Raw genomic sequence first — 15,209 nt, forward strand, 5'->3', positions numbered from 1 at the left:
GCTAAAAAAAATTAGCGAAAAAACCCGTCATTAACATATAAAATCACACCATTCGATCAATACATATCTCCGTCTCTACAGGCTAAGTTCAATGAACGAGACGACCCATAAACAATCCGGATCGATACCTAATAAAAGAAGAGGGCCCCATCGACCACCCATGCGCACGCAGCTTAATTTGGCCTTGTCCCTAAAACCAAACCTCTCAAAAAAAACACATCTCCCTTCTTTAAGACCTAACCCTAACCCAACTCTCCCAAAACTTCTCTCTTCTTTTCTTACACTCTCAACCCAATCTTCCTCAACTTCTTCCTTAATTAATCCCTCTCTTAAATTCTCCCAAACCCTTACCAAAATACAACTAAAAATCAAATAAATAAACAATACCTTAACATAATCTAACCTAATAATCTAATAAATTTCATACTTTTTCTAGCAAAATTTACGTGAATTTGACCATGAATAACCCAACAAATATTTTGTATGAATTTATAAGATTATTTAGCTGATTTCTTCAGCCATAAAATAATCATCTTTTTTTTTTTGGTTAAATTTCCTTGTTTTCTGCTTTAAATTCATAAATTTGTTGAATATGGATCCAGTAACAGCTCATGGAAGACCTTTACCACCTCCTTTTCACACTAATCTTCATCTTAATCCGCATCATCAATTTCATCACTTTCAACAACAACAACAACAACAACATCAGCAACAGCAACAACAACATCAGTTTCATCAGCAGCAGCATCAGAGCTCCGAGGCGGAGCAAAGTGGGAGTAGTAGTGATTTGAAGCATGGCTTGAAACGAGAAAGGGACGACTCGGGTATTGATAGTAAGGCTCTTATTAATGTTGGTGATGGTGAAGACGGTGGCGGTGGTGGTGGAGGAGGTAGTGGTGGGGAGATGCATAGGCGGCCTAGAGGCCGCCCTGCAGGCTCCAAAAATAAACCTAAACCTCCTATTATTATAACAAGAGATAGCGCTAACGCGCTTAGATCTCATGTTATGGAGGTCGCAAATGGTTGCGACCTTATGGATAGTATTACTAACTTTGCACGTAGGAGACAACGAGGGGTTTGTATTTTGAGTGGGACCGGGACCGTGTCGAATGTGACATTGAGGCAACCCGGTGCACCAGGGGCGGTCGTGACCTTACATGGGAGGTTTGAAATATTGTCTCTTTCTGGGTCGTTTTTACCGCCCCCAGCTCCACCTGCAGCATCAGGGCTTACTATATACCTTGCTGGAGGGCAAGGGCAAGTAGTTGGGGGTGGTGTTGTGGGACCACTCCTTGCATCTGGGCCAGTAGTCATCATGGCCGCGTCCTTTGGGAACGCGGCCTATGAGAGACTACCACTCGAAGAGGATGATGGGAGTGGGGCACAGATGCAAGGAGTGGGTGGCGGTGGGCTAGGCTCACCGCCATCTGGAGGAACTGGAGGTCAAAACATGGGTAATGATCTGAGTAATAACGGTGGTGGTGGTAGCGGTGGTGGTGGTGCTGGAAGCGGTGCTGGTGCTGGAAGCGGAGGATTACTACAAGGATTACCTCCAAATTTGTTGAATTCATTGCCACCGGAAGCGTTTTGGGGTACTCCTCCTAATCGACCTCCTTATTGATCATGATCATGAGATGAATATCATCATCTATGCAAATTTATTACTTGGATTTTAATGTTTTTTTTTTTAAGTTTGAAACTTTGGAAAAATTATTATTAGTAGCAAAGAATGTTCATCCACATCTTAATTATCTTCACTTTCCCTTTAGCTAGCTTTCCTTTATTTCCTCCCAACTTTTTTTTTCTTGTTATTTTGCTTTTGCTATTTCTATGGGAGGAGTATTTACTATTTAGTAGCTAGCTTCAATGTTTGTCTTTGGTACATCAATTTTCTTGTTTTTCTTCCTTTAATTTCCTTTGATTTTGCACCACTTTGAGGCATTGGGTTATCTTATCAATGAATTTCATGGGTTTTGCTTGGAATGTACAAAACTTTCATAAAGATTCTAGTAGTGTAAGAAAAAAATAAGTCTTAATTTAACACCCTTAATCCCTTTCCCCCTTGTTTCTTGCTAATTGTTTGTTTTGGCCATTATATGTATTTACTCGATTGCAATGTCGAGGTCTTAGACTAATGGTTAAAACAGATCAATTGATACATAGTCAACTGCTACTTAGCTATATATATGTTAGGTCTTAGGTCCAATTCTCTATTAACCTTACATGTTTCCGTCATTAACTCATTATTACGATTCATATACTACAATATTATGACAGTGCCTCAATGCTGGTATAGTCTATTCATTTCTGTTACGACTCCTATGGTAAATAAAAGTAAAGATTGATATGAAACTCCTAGAACTAATGTTACTCCTATGTTAGGAGTGTAAGAAAACAATGAGGAGACCAGAATTACTGTATTGACATGCAACTCTCATAACTTGCACTTTTATCTAATTAAAAATTACTTAACACAACAGTTTAAGTTATGATTATCAAGTTAATTTACTGACAAACCGTGAGCTTAGAAATTAGCACTTTCTAGTGCTGGAGGAACAGGAAGGTATGGGCTTGACACACATAATTAAGTTTGTTTTCTAATTTTTATTTTATTAAGAAATTTGCATGACACTTATTGTATTATTACATTATATGTTCCCTTTTATTTATGACCTACTATTTTAATGCCTCTTGGATAGTCCTAATTCAAACGATGAATCATGCCAGCTGACCCAAATCATTTTGCTACTAAGACTTTCATGTAGTTGTTGTTGTTGTTGTTGGATAGTCCATTACCACAATAGATCGAATATAGTAAATTGTGAGCATATATCATTAGATACTCGGAAATTTGGATCGAAATAGGTTAATATTAAGGAATTTGAAATACCCAACTCACTAAATTTATTGATTCTTTGCTTAATTTTTCTTTAATATAATCCATTACGTCTGTAAAATAAGTTAAATAATGGGTCGTCTTCATATGTTAGGTTCAATATCAAATCAATTATAGCTATTAGTTGTATTCAAGACTACTATGTACTTCAATTGGTCACATAAAATCTTGACCACAAAATCCTAATCATATATTAGTTTTTGACAAAATTATTAAATATTATTTTCATATACTATAATAATATTATTAATTAAGATATTTGGGTAGAGCATATAGAACCACAAGCATCCTTAATTGGGAACACAATGCAAGGTAGAAAGAAAAAAAAAAAAAAAAAAAAAAAGAGGAAGGTGGGCCAAAGAAGTGGTAAGTGTAGTGGTAATGATTTAATGGGACTGAATTCTGATTGAATTCTGAGTTAAGATTGCAGAGAAGGAGGTGATGTGATAATCAGTGCAAACATTGGTCACTGAATTATTACACGTGTGTTGGCTGCTGCTTGCTGCTCTCAACTCGAGATAACAAATCGAGTCGAAAACAAATTATAGAATAAGACGGTATCACGACAACTTCATAAAATATGTATGCAATATGCCGAACATTTTATTTATTTATTACCCATTATTGAATAAGTTGCTAAACATAAACTCGTAATTTGTTATCGACTTTTTGTATACTACACAATTATACTCGGAAACGAATACAACGTTGTAAATTGCAGCGCAAAATAAATGCAAGATTTTATCATGATACGGCGTAATAGTTTTCGAAAGTTTATGTTTAAACTGAAGCCGAGTTGTCAGAATTTTATATCCGACAACCGTCATACACGTAACAGCACACTCTGGTGTCGAACTCATACAGTCGTTCGACAATCTATTGCAAGTAATTGAGGAACAGTATATAGCCATGGCCAAGGCGAAGATCGGAAGAGTGCATCAGTAAACAGAGTACAAGGTCTATGTATGGTCTTTCCACAGAAAAGCAAATATGACTTTAGCAGGAAAATTACCCTTTACTTCTCAATTTATAATTTACTGTTTCCAAATCTGTTTTGTTTTTTAAAAGTCCGCTGTAAAATAATTAATTCGGTACTGCAACATCCTTATTTTTTAATCTTTGGCACGACGATAGATCAAAAAACCACCACAAAATCACGCTTTTCTATTCCAGGTGATGAAAACACGAGTACATTTTGATTGATTCGTGATCAATGGTTTAACACCACTTCCACGCGAACACGAGTTCAAGCGATTTGTCACTACCCAAACTCGGTCAAAAGACAAATAACCGGAGTATATTGACAGATAACTAACAATAAACAGACTGCACAACTACGCCTTTAATCACACAGTTAGACACTAATATCCACAGCTATTTTTCTATCTATTACTAACCTCTTAATTTAATAGCAATACCAGAACACGAACAGTTGAGCTATCCTATCCAACAGAGTCTTCTTGGGTATCATCATCGTCCTCATCCATTACATCCTCGTCTTCAACCTTCTCGGCCTGTGTCTCATCATCAGACCCCACCCCTACTCCATCCATCGGTACAATCTCTTTGCTAGCTTGAATGCATTCATCATCGGTTTCCGAGTCTGAGTTAGGAATTTCAGTGTTCATCTCTTCAGAATTCCTAATGACAGCATTTCCAAACTGCTCCTTCACGTCCGGGGCCAAGATCCCAATCATATTACTCAATGCTTGGCGCTCAACATCTGAATGGATTTTCGAACCAAGAGCACTGTTTTGAGACTCAGCAACTTCTTGTGATTTAGAATCAGGCACAACTATATGGGCTTCTCTATCATCATTGTGTAAAGATTCATTGTCACCATAAACTGATGGACCCGTGTCTGCTGCCCAGCTCCCGGCAACTTCCGATGCCAAAAGATCTTCGGTCCTGATGAAAGCAAGTTCTGGGTTGACAGAAGCTTTCTCGGATTCCTCTCTATGAGTAATGTAAGACTGATTATGGTTTTGCTCACAAAGACCCTCTTGCTCGGTTTCTTGAACATTTGTGTCATACTCAATTGGCAATGTTTCCCCAGCTTGATTACCGGACTTGTCTAAATCCATATTTCTTTCACCATCCACACCCGGACTTTCAGTATCGAGAACACGTTCGGTCCCGTCAGCATATCCTTCACAAATAGGAGCAGTGCCTACACCATCAATGTCCGAACCGAAACCACATTTAACTATGGAATCATCATTCGGAAATTGTGCTTCTTGGGTGTTTTCGTCATCTGGGCTTCTAACATCACATTCGTGCTTCTCTGTTGCACTGCCTTCATCAATGGACATCTCGGCACCGCCTCGGTCAGTCTTTTGAGCTGAAGCACTCGGACATGGCTTACTTTTGTACCCTGTGGCCTCTGTGACTCCAGGCACTTCACCACCAACAGTTCCAGAAACCGTGTGAAGGGAAAACCCATCATTCTCATAATTATCTTCATCTTCTAGAGTCCTCTGCATTGCCTTTAGTTGTTCTTGCTGTTTTGAGAAAAGCTTCTGGATCTCTTCTGTCGTGGAGTAAAATGCCCGCAATTGGGTTTCCCTGGGAAGAAAAAAACAGTGTCCTCTGATCAGAATTCGGAAATAACACACCAACCAGCTGGGAATGTTCTCTACAGCTCCAAGCCATTAAAAGCGCAATAATGAAATAAATAAATATAAATGAAAACTGGGAAATATAAATGGATTGATCAATCACATCAATGGAAAAAATCACAATGGATCAGGTGAACAGGTCATATGATTTAAATCAAGGTTTACCATATGGAGAAAAAGAATCAATAAACTGATAAAGTCAAGAACAAATTTGTGGTGTGAAAGTCATTCAAATAACCACAGATAATCCAAAGTTGAATAATGTAACACAAAGAAGAGAATCGCATATTCGTATGGTTCAAGATCCTACCGAAGCATGATTTTTTCTCTAGCGCCCTTTAGCCTTTGTCTCTCAGATTCAAGATCCCGCATAGCCGCATTTATCTCCAGTTCAAGAGCAGATACCTTGGCCCATGCTTCTTCCCGAGCTGCCTGCTACCACCATTAAAATAAAACCTCTACTTATAATTATATCAACATCTAAAAAATTGAAATTTATGGTTGATTACCTACGTCTAAGATTAAAAATATGTGTATTCAACAAGCAGATTAGAACTCCCAACTTAAATTATACATAAAACACCATCAGCGAAGAAGCCAAGGTCAGAAGTCAAGACTAGCAAAACCACGAATCTGAAGCAACCTTTAAAACCAATGCATCATACCAAAAAATAAATGCGAGTATTTTATAATTTTATAATGTGTTCAGCGTATATATTAAGATTTCACTTTTATCAGAATGTTCTTATTGTATAGTACTACCTCCGATTCTTAAGAATTACCCCCAATTTTTAAAAAGTGGGGCAATTCCAAAGAATCGGAGGGAGTATTTGATATTGGTCATTTCGTAAAAGAATTTCAGCTTATAGAACCATTTTTAATATGTTAAGGGAATTAGGGGTGCAAAAAATAGCCATTATATGGAAGGTTTTACCAATACTTGAACAATTCAAAGCTAATACTACGAGTCATATCAGTTATACGGGGGGGAAAAAAAAAAAAGAGCAGCAGCGACTAAAAGGGACGTTAAATGCCGATGCAGCATTGTACACCACTGTGCTTCGCGACAGTTGCTGACAATGTTACTTAGTACCATGATTCATAGTCCTCGCACATGAAAAATATCCATGTCAGTATTGTAGATATAATATATCTGAAACTCAACTCGCCTTTGTTATTGCAAATCTTTGGACATTAACTCCTTCAATTTCCAATCCAATAGTATGTGTCCATCCTAAATTCAATGCTACTTCTATTTTAGGTATGAAATCTGTTAACACTCATTTTGAACCCCTTTATGCATTTAAATTCAGCTTAGATACATTACCTTGTCTCATCTTCCAAAACAATATGGTCTCCAAACAAGGTAATACTATGCACATCTTAGATCTTGTTTTCAAACAATGAGAAAGAGAACCAAATGAACCCTTCCAAAAAATTTCACAATGATTAAAAGTTGAATCAAAATGGAAACTCAGTGAAGGATGAACAAAAATGCAATCATGTCATACTGAAGTCTAAATATACTACTCCCTCCATTCAACTCCACAAGGCCATTATCTCTTTTGCACACTATTCACAAGCCGACATTCAACTTCAATTTTCTCTCGATACATAAGTGAAAATATATTCATGTGAGATCTTATTTGATTCATCTTTAAGAGTACATTAAAAATATCTAACTTTTATAATTTTTGCAAATACGTAACTAAAGATATTTGCCGAGTAAAAACCGCGTTGGCAAATGTGATAAAGCATAATGGCCTTGTGGAGTTGAATGGAGGGAGTAGTTGTTAAGTAAGGAACATATAACGGCTTGCACATCAGTAGAAGAAGTAAATAAGACAAATCATTCATTTTAAAAAGTCGCATGTACATGACATTGATCTGCGCATTCTTATGAGAATTCACACATTTAGCATGAGAAAAAAAATCAAGTTCGGAACCACACTTGAGTAACAACCAAACTACGTCATTAAGGATACTTGAATTCACGCCATGTCGAAAATAGAATGAGATTCAACGCAGCACAATATTTACGAAACACACCAATAAGCATGTCTTTGTACCTTTTCTTTGTCGAGTTCTCTACTCATTGTGTTCATTTCAACTTCCAGTTCTTCCACCCGCTGAAAAAACAGTGCGTTAGAAAGACAAATCAGCTACAGTAGCAAATAAGCACACTATCAGGTAATAACAATGCTATGACAAATAAAATAGAGGACAAATGAGAGAAAAAGCTTACTTTTTTCCTGGAGGCAGAGGCCTGCTGTTCTTCAAATACTTGGGCCTCAAGTTGACGAATTTTGTTCTCAGACAAAACTAATTTTTTTCTTGTTTCCTCCTGTACAAGAGAAATGATAATCAGCTGGAATTCATTCCCATCCCAAGTAACGCATTTTAGATTACTCTCACTGAAGATCCACATGACAACTAATATCACCCAAACAAATTTGACTAGAACTATTTCAAAATTTCACACCAGTTGTTCATTTAGCTTGCACGTTTAATGTTTTACAAATGTCTCACTAAATTGGTTGCCCTAGTTTTATTGTGAAGCAATTCGTGACGCAATTCCTCAGTATGGGTTATCTGAGAACAACTTCTCACAACTGTTAAGAAAGGGGTAAGGCTGCATACTTTTTACCCACCATTAATGGAACAATGCTGAACCAATATGATGTTGTAGTAGTATTATACTAACAGACATACTTGCTAAAGATTATTAAATTAACAAGAGAAGCTAGATGTGAAGAAAGGAGTGTTTCCTATAACCGAAAAGGCCCATACCAATTTAGATCTCAGACTTTCCACCAACAATGAGCTCTCCTTTTCTGATTCCTGAGATAATAATATATAATACGAAGATTAGTCCTCTAAAGAATGAAATTATAGGTGACGGGCATTTGAAATACAGAACTTATGAAAACCTGAAATTTATTTATAACTTCTTGCTGCTCCCTTTCTCTCCTTAAAGAGACATCTGATGCTCGCTTCAATTCCTCTTGAGCCTCAGCTGCAACCCTCTGTACAGCAGATTTTAGATCAGCAGCGGCCTTTTCTCGTTCTTCTTTTCTCATATCACGCTCTTCATCTAATTGTGTTTTCAGTTCAGCGATAGCCGTCTTTTGGCTGAAAATAGCAAACAACAAAAGAACATTAACCGCCTTCAACAGCTAGTATTATAATATCTTATCCTATCATAAAGTAGCATGTTATTTAGTCTGCATTTCCTTCAGCAAGTCAATTTTAAGGCATATCAAGAATGTTCTTCCTAACTACATCTTCAGGCACAGACAAAATCGATCAAGCTAGAAAGCATCAACAACATCCTAACCCTAATAATATTAAATCTTGGTTTGTCCACGGTGACACTGCCTAATGTCTCTTAATGTGAATAATATGGACTCATAAATGCAGTAAAACACAGTTGTTACAAAACATTTACAAAGCAGTTGCTTCTGGTGTCCAGACCTTGATTTAACATCATACACAAAGTGTATTGTTGTCCTCTCTAACATAATATCTTGTAGACAAACCTCAAATAACACATGAAGCTAGCAACCCCGTTTTTCATCCATGTCAATTTGTATATGCTTTTTCTGGTGTAAATTACCTTTCAATTATCTCATTGGCTTCTGTACAAGACTGCAAAGCTGAAGCAACTCTCACATTAAGGTCTTCAATAGTATGCTTCTGTTCAGCTGATGCTTTATTGACCTCAGTTAGTTTACTTTTTGTAGCTTTAAATGACTCGTTCAACTCATTTAATTGAGCAAGGTATGGCTTGGAGATTGAATCTTTCAGCTCTTCCATTTCCTGCACAGAAAAAAAAAACAATTACATAAGGAACACGAGATAGGAGATGCTGAAAGCCTAAAGGTCAGTAATCAACCTGTAAGAATTGTGAAAGTTGTAATAAAGGCTTTATAGGAATACAGCAGAAATATGGCAAAGAACTACAAAAAGGTTGAAGGAAAAAAAAAAGTGCAAATAGAAGATTTCAAAGCCCTTTAAAGGTGAGAAATAATGTACAAGTTTGAGTGGTACACTTTTCTTTTTCTTGACAATGCATATTCCCTTGTAGAATGATTAAGAGAACACACAACAGGTATCCACAAAGCTTAAAGAACACAATATACGAAGTATTGTAGACCAAGACCAATTCCATATCGAAGGTAGAGGCAATGCAAGCGAGTCACTAAGTAATTAAAGCCAGAGATAAAAAAAAATTCAGAGAATGACATACGCAATTCTTAAGCTGAAAGAAAGCACAGAAAACATACCCTAACTAAGAAAGATAGCCCAAGTAGCTCAAACAAGGAGATTCAAACAACAAAAATACTTTTTTCCGGTAAAAGAAGTGTTAAAAGGAGTTCCTGAGCATACATTTTGGTGATGCTCAACAGCTTCACGATTCTCATTTTTCAATTCATCGATAGTACGAACTTGATTTTCCAATTGCTTCCTGAGATCCTACAACATCCCAAAAAAAAAAGTTACAGGAGAAGGAAAGACGGCCTACCATAGCTGTCTCAACTTTCACATGCGAATGCAAATGAAGCTCTTAAACAATCTTATTTCTAGAGAATATGCAAATAAATGAAGACAAAGGGAATAAACGATAATAATTTTCTGAGGGTACCTCATTTGAACGTTGTAGGCTCCGAAAGTCATCAAGAGAGATAGGGCCTTCAGGAGCACCAAGACCAATACCTTTAGGTCTTTTGTTTTCGGGGGTTGATTCCTCTGGAGAGAAAATTATTAAGCACCCTCCTCAGTACCAAGTTGAACATGCATGCTTATAAAAGAGTATCGGTAAATAAGCTGCTGCATTCAAAAAGACATGTGGATACCATAAGAACAAATAACTGTCAGTGACTATACCTGCTTTCCTCTTCAATACGTTAGCATTAGAAGATGGTATAGATGACAGGACTTCGCGATAAACGAAAGCTAATGCTTGCTCTGCATTCAAAATCACAAAGATAGGCCATCAGAACACATCCTGATAATGAAAAACATACTCATTTTCTTTAGACAAAAGACAAAAAGAGGATGCATAACTACATCTAGCATCAATTCAAACATCGGTAATAAGCTTTTCACATGTAAAAAGCTACTGCTAAAGCAAACTTCGCTAACAAAGCACAAAGTGATGTCCGTAATTTTTTTGGACAGAACATGAAAACCTTGCATCACATAAACCAGACAGATTTTTTTTGTGAATGACACCAGTTCCAGTTCAAGGAAATATAATAGGTCCAGATAACCAAACCACATATACAATGTACAGCAATATAGTTTTCTGTGTTTCCTGTCTCGAAAATCACATCCTGACATTTACAAGACAAATAACAGCTAGAAGGATTATATTTTTATAACAGCAAGTTACTAATCTGTGATTACCGTGTTGAGGAGGTGCTAAAAAAGAAATGATATCACCATGACAAAGTTTGGCCTCAAACTTAGTGTTCCCTCGCTTCAGTCTCTCCCAATTGAGATATGTGCCATTGGTGCTGAGGAAATTCGAGAGCACAAAATATTAGAAGCTTTCAACTTCTCATTTAAAGTAAATTTCTAAGGTCTTTCAAAGAAAAGTTTTTCTAGAAGTTAAATAATTAAGGTTATAGGAGCTTTGCCTTCAAGCACACTCCTCAAAATACAAACCTCGTATCTTTAAGGAAGGTACTGTTGCAAAAACCAGATGGACTTTCTACATCTTCCTTGGGAACTACTTTCCTGGAAATTTCACAGTGGCGTTGGCTAACTGCAGTAGATTCTAACTGAAAGCGTACATCCTCCACTAGTCTTCCTAATATGTGCACATCAGCAGTCAAAAGAATGTTTATTCCCTGTAGGTCAACATTAAATGTCATCTGCCAGATTCATAATATAACAACGATCCAACACAAATGATTTACTTCATGCACTTAAATTTTTAATATCATAATCAGCACTGTAGTACGGAGTATAAAAATAGTCCAGTTTTATACAAAGATAATGTATAAGATGAAAGAACTTGACAGAGCTATGCATGCATTCCAAAGCATGACCCATGTGAAAAGTACCTGAACACTCAGTTGCTAAGTACCAATTCTTACAAGGATTAATTTAACCTTGAGTAAGTTGAGGCGCCAAGAAAGTAACAATCTCTCGCAAACGCAAATAAAATTCCACAAACATAATGCCAAACTCAGATAAGATGAAACCTAAGTGGAAATTCACATAAAAACAATACATTTTACACAAGAAAATGCTTTGAATCTTCAAGCATTACCACATCATCATTATCATCATGCATCCCTCCCCAAATATGGAGCGAAACCCAAACTTTTTGCCATTAATGTTGATTACATTACTCTCCAATCATTAAATTGCAACTAAAGAAGAGTAAAAAACTTTGACACAAAAGGAAAACAACACTTCAGAATTGAAATAGCATTCGTTATTTCATGTATATTGTATATCGAAACAATATTACTTAACCGTCAATTTTCCAACATCAAAATATCACCTGGTTGAGCTATAAAACAATAACCAAAGTTGAATGCCTAGCCTGATCTCAATGGCCTCTAGAATCAAGCCACAAAAACCAACAAGTTTTCACAACAAGAAGATAAATACAAAAATTAAACTTCAGTTATTAAAGGTCGCTAACTAACAAAATTATTAGAATTCGAGTCAAGTCTTCTGAGAAACTGTCTCATACCCTCATATTAAAATAATGAGACTCACATGATGGATAATCATCATTTTTTTTACCTTTTTAAGACCTGCCAAACCAAAAAACCAAACAGATCGCAGTCGTGTTTGAGTCGGCATTATATGGGTCATTATTATCTCAACCCGAACCCAACCCATTTACATAAATGTTTCAATTGCCTAAACACTAACCTGACCCATTTAAAATTTCTATAACCCTGACCTGTTCAACTCATTTATGTTTAAGCGGCTCATTTTTAACTCACTTAATCAGTATAACCAATTTAAACTCTATAACCAGTTAATCCAAAAATGACGAATAAATGGGCAATTCATGTCGTGTTTGTGTCGAAAGACTTCACCCCCTAACCCCTAACCCCTAAACCAACCCAAATAAAATCACTGTCTCGTTCGTGACCACCTACTTACTTAAAAGGGTGGCAATTCGCAATGTCTTAACCTTAACCCACGAAACTTATTCCCTGTTATGTCAAAAGTCGACCGTCTCATACGAGAATTAGTACAAAACAAAAAACAAATCACACATTCCAGAAGCATCAACAACATGTAACACAAAACCCTAAATCAGCATTATAAACAAGCAAAAAAACAGAAACCCATGAGATTATTTTGAGATGGACGGAGGGAGTAATATAAAAGTAATCTCGCGGTTTCAATTATTTGTTTACCTTTGATTAAAATACCTCTCGCAAACAATACAAAAGCTAAACAAATAATTGAAACGGAACGAGTAAACAATTGACTGAGACGGAGAGAGTACCTGCGACCGCTTACGAGCATGGTTAGAAATAGCAGTAAGAACACCCCAAACTTCAGGATCAGAACAAGGAAGAGGTTGCGCCGCAACACGAGCAGCGACAGCGATAATAGCGTCTTTCGGCGACGCCGGCAGCTTCTTCACCGGCGACGGCGACGGTTGCTCTTTAGGATGAGACGAGCTAGTTTGCGACACAACTTGCGCGTCTCCGAACACTCCGGGAGTTAAATTAGGGTTTTGAATTGACGGCATTGGCTTTCGATCTTCTGCGATTGACATTACGATTGAAATCGGAAACCCTAATTTTGATTTTGGGGATTTAAATGATGGATTGAGGAAGATCGAGTGTAAGTGAGGGAGAGGAGGTGAGAAGTGTGTTGGGGAAGGGACTGATTTTTACCCGCCAAATATTTATTGGGCCCACCTCAGTCCTCTCACATTGATGAGATGATGACTGATGAAGTGATGAAGGCACGAATTCTCTCGTCTACGTATTTGCGTTTTGGTCACAACTCACAAGTGGCGAGGTCGTGTCGAATTGGATATGGGTCGGGTTAGTTCAGTGGATAAGATTATTTAAATTGGGATAATTTTCGGATTTTGTTACTAAGATTATTTAAGGATTGATTAGAGCTGATCAAATGGCTTAAGCGTAAAAGTCTGGCACAGTCCGGCCCAGCCCATGATTACCTCTAGGATTGACATAAAAGGTAAAAGTGATCTAAATAACTGAGTTAGTTGTCAGGTTGACACGATCATCTCAAAAAAATTCGCAAGCATCTTTGAAAATAGTGCTAAATTTTGTAGAAAAGAAAAATACTCGTTGGTTTAAGGCTAATATAAATGTGGAAAACACCAATAACACATATTCTGAAATTTAGATCTTGATAATTGTCTTTTTAGGTAGAAAGACGATTTTATTAATTACTAATGTAATTCGACATGAAATTGGAAGGTACGATATCTGCTAAGACCTCCGGGCACATATCCACCCACACACGAGTAGAATAGTCAGTAGGCATATAGTCAATGTCCGCGAAATCTCGATAATTCAATTGACCTTTCTGAATACCCAGAAAACCCACGAGACTTGGTAACTGATAATATTCCATTTACACAAAACTAATAAATACACCTTTCATCCCGATCATTTATTTACCTATTCTATTTTTAGAACGTCTCATACATTTGTTTACATGTTATATTAGAAAGGTTTCTCATGAATAATTTGACACACATCCATTATGATTTATGATCCACCACTAACAACTACCAGTGATTTTCCCGCCTTTTTTTGGTTTTTGTGTCAAAAAAAAGATAAGCAAATGACCCCGAGGCAATAGCATATTAACATGATGGTTGGATGGGAAAAATTGATTGTAAAACTAGTGTCCAGTTATGTCCAGCATTAACAAACACGGGGTACGAGTAACTGGAAGAAAATTTAATAGATTTTCATAATTGGAGATCAAAGAAAGCATTAACGAGACATCAAGATATTGCATCTGATATTGCCCCATTTCTCCCTTTGTTATTGCATAATCTTTTTAACACACTGAAGATTCCAGAGTCTGAAGAAAATCAATATTAATGAAGTGTATCATGCGAGTTTTGGGTGTCGTGGATGTGGCTACCGATGTTGCTCCTAAATGCATGTCAAGTGTAGTTCAATCCTCGATGAAGTGTGCAGGAACCCTAGAAACCTTATATTTAATCATTCTCTCTTTGAGGTAGTGGCTGTTCTTGTTAGGCGTGTCTCTGAGCGAGACTCCTCTATCATACCAGCTTTTGATTCTAGCCTTTTCCCAAGCCTCCAGACAATATTGACCAACAATGTTGGTAACCAACCGGTTGATCATGATCGACCGTCTTAAAAAAAGTTATGATAAAACAGAACAATTACACGTGCTGGTGAATTGTAATCCATTATTGAATGAACTGGTTAGGTTTTGATAAAAGAGAAGATGATGAGTCTTTTTAATTGCGTATAATTATGGAATATTAAAAACAAAATGCGCGGGACTAGACCTGTACTCGGGCCGGGCTGGCCAGGGGCGGGACGGGCTCTCCTAGTCAGACCCGGGACAGGCCAGGGGAAAGGGCGGGCTTGGCCGGACTGGGATATGCTTGACCCGGTGATACGAAAATTGCGCGGAAGCGGTTTAGTAGAATAACGAACAATAATGAAAAAGAGATATTTGCTTCGAAATCT

General features: G+C 37.1%; 2 protein-coding genes across 5 annotated transcripts; one reads left to right on the forward strand and one right to left on the reverse strand.

Moving 5' to 3' along the window:
• The first annotated feature begins 290 nt into the window (after positions 1-290).
• Positions 291-1,909, forward strand: LOC141658476 (AT-hook motif nuclear-localized protein 18-like). The gene has a single exon (XM_074465421.1). It carries the CDS (start codon positions 593-595, stop codon positions 1,619-1,621), a length of 1,029 nt encoding a protein of 342 aa, XP_074321522.1. The 5' UTR covers positions 291-592; the 3' UTR covers positions 1,622-1,909.
• Positions 1,910-4,029: 2,120 nt separating this feature from the next.
• Positions 4,030-13,543, reverse strand: LOC141586010 (uncharacterized). 4 transcript variants are annotated; one of them, XM_074407103.1, is made up of 13 exons: positions 13,001-13,543; positions 11,185-11,369; positions 10,924-11,033; positions 10,402-10,482; positions 10,160-10,263; positions 9,904-9,990; positions 9,131-9,333; positions 8,445-8,646; positions 8,305-8,355; positions 7,760-7,858; positions 7,584-7,643; positions 5,825-5,946; positions 4,030-5,461 (listed from the first exon to the last, which is right to left on the reverse strand). In XM_074407103.1, exons 1-13 carry the CDS (start codon positions 13,274-13,276, stop codon positions 4,339-4,341), a joined length of 2,703 nt encoding a protein of 900 aa, XP_074263204.1. In that variant the 5' UTR covers positions 13,277-13,543; the 3' UTR covers positions 4,030-4,338. The 4 variants fall into 4 exon arrangements, with proteins under 4 accessions (XP_074263204.1, XP_074263203.1, XP_074263206.1 ...); XM_074407102.1 differs by having other exon boundaries at positions 5,825-5,949; positions 13,001-13,507; XM_074407105.1 differs by having other exon boundaries at positions 11,185-11,393; positions 12,984-13,507.
• Between the last annotated feature and the right edge of the window lie 1,666 nt (positions 13,544-15,209).

Source organism: Silene latifolia, chromosome 6 (assembly GCF_048544455.1).
Source record: "Silene latifolia isolate original U9 population chromosome 6, ASM4854445v1, whole genome shotgun sequence".
In the NCBI taxonomy this organism is placed as follows: Eukaryota; Viridiplantae; Streptophyta; class Magnoliopsida; order Caryophyllales; family Caryophyllaceae; genus Silene; species Silene latifolia.

Bases quoted from the DNA above. Each gene is read 5' to 3' on its own strand.
- LOC141586010 (XM_074407102.1), bottom strand. From the start codon at position 13,276: ATGTCAATCGCAGAAGATCGAAAGCCAATGCCGTCAATTCAAAACCCT. The intron at 11,034-11,184 runs GTTTGTATTTTG...GAATTTCCTCAG, and splicing joins ACCTTCCTTAAAGATACGAG to CACCAATGGCACATATCTCA. The intron at 8,647-9,130 runs GTAATTTACACC...TGCTATTTTCAG, and splicing joins GCCAATGAGATAATTGAAAG to CCAAAAGACGGCTATCGCTG.
- LOC141658476 (XM_074465421.1), top strand. From the start codon at position 593: ATGGATCCAGTAACAGCTCATGGAAGACCTTTACCACCTCCTTTTCAC.